This window comes from Ylistrum balloti, unplaced genomic scaffold, assembly GCF_031769215.1.
Source record: "Ylistrum balloti isolate Yb309-2 unplaced genomic scaffold, AGI_CSIRO_Ybal_v1 Utg370256, whole genome shotgun sequence".
NCBI classification, from domain to species: Eukaryota; Metazoa; Mollusca; class Bivalvia; order Pectinida; family Pectinidae; genus Ylistrum; species Ylistrum balloti.
Genome location: NW_026782203.1, coordinates 1 through 8507, shown reverse-complemented (window position 1 = coordinate 8507; position 8507 = coordinate 1). Strand labels below are relative to the sequence as shown.

Sequence of the window (8507 nt, the reverse complement as noted above, 5' to 3'; positions counted from 1 at the left end):
ATGCTAGCCTTGCTGCTGTTGACAGTTATCGCCCCTTATAGCCACGGTTTTCCAGCATTCCAGGAACTTATTCCAAATGGAGGTGTTATTCGTGACCCTTGTGACGGCGTGACCATTTGGCCGGGTGTTGGTCATCAAGCAGTCGCTGGGGGCGGACTCATCAATCCCTTTGGCCAGGACTTCATTAACAACGAAAAGGTAAAGTGATCTATGAGTCTGACGATGCCGTTTACTATATTGCATCTTTAACTGATCAGTTCATTCAAATAACGAAAGGGGGTGGCCATGCAAAATACAATTGAAAATATATATATATATTACAGTAAAACCCCGCTAAGTCGAACTCATCGGGCCTGTGTCAATAGTTCGAGGAATACAGGGTATTCGAGTAATCAGAGGTTGGTCAAAATGTAGATCGTGTGTGAGATATTGTCTGTACCGCGATGGTACGTCTCTGGTCATAGTAAGTAGTCATCGATCCGTTAACGAACAAGTACACTTGATTGAAGTCTAATAGAAGCGAAACATCTCGCACATTTCGGAATCAGTACCTAGAACTACTGTAAAAAGTCTCTGATTGAATACTGACGAAGTCTCGTATCGACGTGTTTCTTGAGAATATCGTCACCGATGGTTGACAGAGATGACAGTTGACCTGACATGCCGGCCTTGCTTTCCAGGTACCGTCGAAGACTCTGGAACGCCTCTAGCGTTATCTTTTAATACTCTAGCGATCTCCTCAACATTTTGACACTGAGCTACTCATAATTACGCTTGTTCAGATATTGACCCCGAGTTACTCTTATTAAAATGCTAATTACCAATTTAAAAACATTTGCATTATATTTATTGAAGTTAAGTCTTTGATCTCGCAAATACCCACTCTGATTTTTAATTAATGCTTGTTATCACTAATATCACAGAGAGTAGCGGCGTGTCGGCATCAGTGACTATTATTCTATACGTACTATTTAATTAGATAGGCCTAATTACGGACACAAAGATATGTGAATCTAATCATAGAAAAATGCGAACACAAACTCATTGTTTAAAGTGTATAAATGCCCCTTGGGGAAAAAGTCGTTACAACGATACATCAGTAGAAAATCGTTCCGTTATTAGTGTGTCATTTCGTAATTTGGTTTTACTGAAATAAAACTTCCGGTATAATGTTACAATGTTATTCAGTTTTTTAAGTCAAGCTAAACTACGTGTGTACTAGAAAGGTAATGATAAAATTACTGCATAAGGTGTGAAGTATCAGCACAGGTAGGTAAACCTGTCGTTAATCCCTTAATTGGCTGCTGTCATGTCGTACACCCGGATTACATGTTCGACGAAAACATGGGAATATACTATGGTAATATTAGGGAACAGGGATAAATATGAGTTCGACGTCGTGTGAAAGCACAATAGGATAATGAAAGACTTAATTCGAAGAGAACTGGGAATTAAAAGAGACTAAGACTCTTCTTTTGGCATTCGAGTGTAATTTCCCGCTTAAATGGAGGAGCAGTGCAAATCATGGTATCGTGTCATGAATTAGTTGAAGAAATGTCAGCATCGAGCTCCATCAGTCAGAGAGAGACTATACAGTGATGATGAACAGTAACTTATCATTCTGGTGCAGAAATGGACCAACCATTTGACCACTAGGGCACATGTCATACAGTCAAACGGTACAGTCATCACATCAGACAGAGACACAGCGAGAAAAAAAATAAAACGGGACTAAGTCACACCGACTGGGGAATAATTCGCTCCGTCAACAAGTCCAAGCATGCACAGACCTCCGAGGGTGACACGAGACAAATTTTCTCGCGCTACGCGACAACTACCTTATATAATATCATAGCTCCCAAAAGAGATACAACAGAGATGACAGAGAGTATCATTTCCGTCTGGATGACGTGGGCGCCATCTAGGCTCCAAGATCGAGCGGAATTTTCGAAGCCAATGTTGGAGATGGGATAACGGGGGAAATAATTAATTTAATAGTTAATATGAGATAAAAATAATAGTGTTTGTGTTCAAAATATTGGTATCCTGAGAAGAAACGTGGATTAATAAAGGCTGCCATTTAGTAAGGAATTGTTAATAAAGTAAGAAATAAATAAATAAATAAATAATCAAATGGCAATATTACTTAATAGTAAGAAAATTAAAGATAACCTGTTCAAGAAATACTTATATTAATGATTTATGTTTAATATTTGGCAGATTTTCATTTGCATTTTGCATTATTAAAAACCAGGATATCTTAAAACCCGAATCAAATTTGAAAAAAGTGATCATCGCAATTTGAAATCACGCTATAGCGATATGCTAGAGGAAAAGGTTAATTAGGTGAATCAGTAATACAGACTAGGTGAAGGACACACGTGGGAAACAGATATACAATGATATTACGTAATGTATATGTTTTCTTATTTAAGAAAAGTATTTCGATCAAAATTTCCAAGATATATCAATATATATAAGACACTTGATATAAAATACAACTGTATAGGTTTTTGCAAATCAAATTTGTTCTTTTTTTCAATTAAATACCAGACGTGGAATCGCACACTATGTGTGATGGACTCTGATGGAGACGGAGTTTCAAACGGTGAGGAACTAGGTGACCCCGACTGTGTATGGACTCCGGGGTCAAATCCAACAGGTCTTCCAGCTGGACACCCAGGTTTGTGATTTAACTTAAAGTGATATTAATGCTATAAATCATTAATACTGTTGACTTCTAATAAGCATAGCATATCAAAACTAGAAGTATTTTCCATATATCTACAGTATTTGATGACCATGTCAATGATTACAAGTGACTTTCTCCCAAACATTTTAATGCGTAATGGTAATTTAGTTATTGGTATACTCTTTAAATGGGACGTTTTTTATTTTAACGAAGCAAAAATATTCTTTTATGACTGTTTGGTCTTTAAAAGTCTAATATTTGGATGGAATTATTATCATCGATAGAAAACCTAAATCTGCTCTAAAGCGGTAAAAGGAGAAGAAAGAGAACTAAGAACGCTACTTGTTCCAGAAATAAATTTGAAACTAAAGCAAATAAAGAATAATTTGGTTAAAAATATCAAATTTGTTTTGTAAAAGGTGTATGCGAGCCATGGAGCGACACGAAGTGCTTCGAAAAGAGATTTCATATTTGCCAGCCACCGGATCTAGAATGTGACGCCATTAACAACCCAGGTAGTATAAGGATGTCATCAGAATGTCAACTCAAACGACTTCGTTACTGAAATTGTGCTATATCTTTAAGTGATAAAAGAAAAGAGAATTCAAGATAAGAGAAAATACTATTCGTACTTTTTAGGCAGTACACTCCAAATACTGCCAAACCAATCAGCTTGTCAGCTCGATGTGTCAGGATAACTGAAACCGTATATAACGTAGTTATAGAGAATGAAAACATAAAAAGGAATATCGTGACAATATCTTAAACAGTTTCTATATTAGTGCTATCACAAAGTCGTGGAAAAGAGTCGTTGGCATTTATTATATATTAACAAATATGTAAAGAAAAAGTCGGAAACAGAAAATAAATTTGAAGCTAATATTGATAATATCACAGCTGAGCATAACAGAAAAGACACGGAGAAAAAATTAATGGGAGAAAGATAATACAAAAATTAATAATAAATCACTGAGATTCTTTTTTTCTTTGTTCTGCGGACAGAATCAGGACATAAATAAAATTTAGTTTTAATTATCATTATGGAATTATTTTCGGAACATTTGTATAACCCATAACTTACTTTCAAGTTTAAAACGTACAATGATATGTGTTATTTTAAAGTTGTAGTCGATTTATTTGTAGATGTTCTTGAATTTGCGGTCAGATATCCACGAACAAGAGTTCCTGCTAAAGAAACGACATACACTTGTATGAATTTCGCCTTACCTGCTGACCAGGATTATCACGTGATCGCTGATCGAGGTGTAATTGACAATGAATTCGTCATGCATCATATGATAATCTTCGCGTGTTCGAATGACGGTTGGTACATAGGCTGTATCATAAGCCATATGATTTTTAAGTAGGAAATTGGTCTTTGACATTTACTGCAGAACATAAATTCTGACTGAAATATTCGTTAATATCTTAAATCCCTATTGACCGAATTATCTAAGTAATCTGGTAGAATTTACATTGTTCTTTGCAAATTGTTTGAAAGGCTTCTTTACTATAGTTTATCCGATGAGTACTCTGTATTTGACAGGAAAATCCGACTGAAGAACAAAAGTTTAAATTATTAGTGAAAATGGAAAGTACTGGAATGCTGTATTTTGTATATGAAATAGTTTCTCGCATTCACATGCAATGTCAAAAATGTTTTTGTTATTAGTAGACAGTATAGCACGTCATATCATACCATATTTCTATGTGCATGTAAAGATCTCCTTTTATGAAATAAAAAATCTTACTCATCTAAGTTGCGAAAATGCTCTAACGGCAGCGGACCAACTTATTTCGACAATCGTTTCTTCCAGTTGAACCAAGGGATTTAGTAAATCCTTTGAATGCCCCATATGAATGTGGTATGGTGGGAGAAACACGATGTCGGCAACTGATAGCCTTGTGGAGTGTTGGTTTGCCTGGTGTTTGTCACAACGAAAATGCTGGATACAAGATAGGGATTTCCGGTTACAAATATGCCTTACTACAGGTACTTTATAAATAGCGAAAATATACGAAAATATATTGAGAGAACGTATGTCTTAGAGTAGGTTTTTTTAAATAAAGGATAAGCTCATGCGAAAACATGTATTAAAATTATTGGAATATTAAATGAATTCTGCTTTCGAAAAAGTGTAAAAATGGATATTACATTGTTCTTGATTTCATAGATACATTGGAACAACCCATTATTGAAACCTGACTATATGGACAGTTCTGGAATGATCCTATACTACACTCCAATATTACGACCTTACAATCTCGGGAGCCTAATTATCGGAGAATATCGATTCAGTATCCCACCTGGAGAACATCGTTATGTCGTAGAATCGGAGTGCACTTCAGCCTGCTCATCGCAAATTATGAACAGTCCTATTTACGTCGTTGGCGGTCACAACCACATGCATTACATGGGTGGGTGTCCACGCTCTTTTCCTGTATTCGGGGTTGTATGTGTAATTCAAGTGATAACTAATTATTGATCTAAATATGATTTTCGTTAAATAGCACCTTCATCAGTTCTCCAACAAACGTAGCTATAAGTTTCGTATAATATGCTCGTTTAGATCTATTTAATTTCATATTTTCCTTATCAAGTCACTTTCACTTGACTGTTTATATTTGTATAACAGGTAGAGAAATGGAGATATCTTATGAACCCGTGGATGGTACTGAACAAGTTATTATGGACGACCCTCACTATAGTTATGATAACCCTATACTGCATATGTAAGTATCTTGGTACAATCTTAATTTTTGCTCAGGTGTGCTTCAAAATAATGTGAAAATATATATGAGATGGCTCATTTAAAATGACAACTTTAAATTCTTAAAAATGTCAAGAATGTTTAATGTTAAACATAAGAACCTGTGAAAAAACTACGATTAGAAAATGAACAAAATGGACACAATACAGTTTTTAAACATAAAGATATTTAAACTACAAGTGCAAGGTCCAGAGTAAACAACCAATCTGAGAAACTAAGTATATTTAGCCGAGGCAATCTCAATCGCCGACACCATTTAGCGCATTCAATACCGTAGTTTGAAGATGATTTGAATCTATGGATAAGGAAACGAAAGCGTGATATAAATTATGCTTATATGGGCAAATAGCAAGTAAGTCGTTTGGGTGAGGTCAGAAAATATATTATGCTGCCTGTATTGTTTCGGAATCAGTGACTGAAAATAATATAAGACTATCAATTTTATTCTCTGAGTTAATACAGGTTGTAAAAACGTTAACGTAAATCGTAAGAATGTAATCGTGTGTACTAAAGCTCGGCTTGGTTATTATGTTATCGATAGTGATTAGACAACAGAAGTAAGTGACTTTAAAACCTGTTATTGCAGCTTCAAGACACCTTTGAAAGCCCAACCTGGCGATGTTTTCAAGACAAAATGTTCTTTCACGTCTTTACGCAAAGACGTAACAACCTATAGCGGTGAAGCAACAGCCGAGGAAATGTGTTTTGCGTTTTTGTTTTACTATCCGAAGGAATCCATTGCAACTCACCAATGCTTTACCGTGATGGGGTTGCCTCTATGCACTGTATCACACGAAACAAAGTTAACAGAAGGATGTCAAATTCAGTCTTTCCTTACAAACACTTCGTATTTCGACGAGACCTTTAAAGAGGTTGGTTGCTTATATGTTGTGTGCTTTTTATTTATTTTGGTTATATTGAGAGAATAGTGGGAGAATGAATTCAGGTCTCAAATCGATCAAAGCACCAACAACGAAAATATCGAAATATCCAAAAATACAATTTATATTCACTGAAATAACGGCAAACTATGAAGACAAGATGAATCAACATTGCAACTCCTTAATGTACAAGTAGAATAAAACCAGGCCCCGTATCCATTAAACCGTTCTCAAGCACAAATATACATTTTGTTGCCCGGCCCGATTAGCTTGAGGTTAAATCTGATATCAAAATTGATATTTAGAATTTTTGGACATGTTTCATTTGAGATATCGTTTTTCAAATTTAGTTTTTTGTCTTTTAACGAAAACTGTGTAAATGACCGATTTCAGTAATATCACTTCTGCATATTCTCTTCGTTTCTGAGGTTTAAGCGAGAAGTTTATGAAAATTTATGAAATTGATAATTTCTTAGATTTTTTTTTTATCAAAAGAAACCTTAATTAATTTTACTGCAGGAATTTACCATGTTAAATGTGGTAACCGCCATAAGCACACATTAATCTATAATGCATTCGCATAGCCAAATAAAACCAATATATCACATATCTCATTAAACCGGTATGTCGATATTCTGTATTTTTAGATTCTTCGACGATGTGAAACTTTCGTCTGTCGCAAGGAATGCAAAACTTACATCGAAGATCTTCGAAGTAACCCTTGTTTTCAAGGCAAAGTCAAAGGATACGTGGAAAGCATGATCAGTCCTCAGATGGGTGTAAACAAAATGGCCCTATACCACTCGTGTGATACCGAACTTTCTCTGGAGGCTGTTGAACCATGCACATGTACAACCCAAACACAAGAGCCATGTGTAGAAGATACCGGAACAAGTGTTTCACACAAGATGTCGTTCTCTCTGCTACTGATGGCTGTGTTCATTATCAACTTCATTTAATACTAATGCTATCTTCTGCATAGTACTTATGCATATACAACACTTTTTATGCATTGCTAAATAAAATGTATACGCTAAACTCATATCAGTATTGTAACCGCGAGCACCCTATCTAATATGCATTGTATACTACTTGTGTGGGACGAGATCTTGTCTATATTGAACCCTGAATCCGTGCAAATTCTTTTCATTAACTGGTTCATTCATGTCCTTTGTAACATTACTCACATCTACATATATACATACAGGAAAATACGTTTAATAGAAGTATTAACACGGCAGAGCATATTGCAGTCTTTCTTGTACAACACTGTACAAATGCTTGATTTTGTAAAACAAAAAAATAAAACAATATTTGTTGCATACAGAAAAAAGATGGTGTTTAATTATTTATTTGCAAAATGTGTGTCAATATTTAGTGTAATGTACTTGCTTCTACAGACACAGGCTAAAACATGAGTTACACTCAGCACAATTCAATGGGATTTTCGGGATTTTGTATGTTAAGTGTGCAAAGTCGTTGAAGATAATGCACAGGTTTCCTTAACATTATATCACTAGTCTAGTGTACAATCTCTTCAAAAGTTGTGTTAAGGTATAGAGAAGTAAGTGGCAGACTTGAATTTTCCGACAACCAGATTACCACGCGCAACATGAACTATTTTATAAAACGACATGTAAATTTTGTATCTATACTCAAAAGAAGAAATCTTGAAAGACTGTATTTCAACGATATTTAACTATTATAGTACGAATATTGTCAAAACTGAAATATTGAGTTTAATATTGAACAAATGATTTTGTCCTTACATGGTCTACTCTAGCAAATTATATACATATTTCTATTTCTAATGTTATCATGAAAATGCTGTGGTATTCTGTTCTATATCCTTCTTTCTTTTCAAACAGAAATTCCCTTATTTTATTAAAACAAATATTGGACTACTGGTATTCAACTAAAAGTATCTTTCTTAAATGCAGCATAGGAGGTACGCCCAGTTCATGGTAAGTTTAGCTTGAGGAGAATATAACAAACAGTTCGCCGCCTCCTCCTTATATACGGATACATTTTGACACCAATAACCTTGCTGCTCACAATGCTGCCCACTGTATACTTCATATCTTTCACAAAAAAAAGTCTAGGTAATAAATCACTTGTACTCCAGCCCACCGTACACCCAATACCCTTTCTAAGGTGGTCTTT

The 8507-nt window shown here is 35.1% G+C and overlaps 1 protein-coding gene across 1 annotated transcript; it reads left to right on the top strand.

The window, feature by feature from the left end:
- On the top strand, positions 1-7303 carry LOC132552560 (peptidyl-glycine alpha-amidating monooxygenase-like). The gene is made up of 9 exons (XM_060216740.1): positions 1-198; positions 2554-2683; positions 3112-3207; positions 3836-4015; positions 4510-4685; positions 4867-5110; positions 5329-5425; positions 6050-6335; positions 6992-7303. The coding sequence occupies exons 1-9, from the start codon at positions 1-3 to the stop codon at positions 7301-7303; spliced, it is 1719 nt and encodes a 572-aa protein (XP_060072723.1).
- The last annotated feature ends 1204 nt before the right edge of the window (positions 7304-8507 follow it).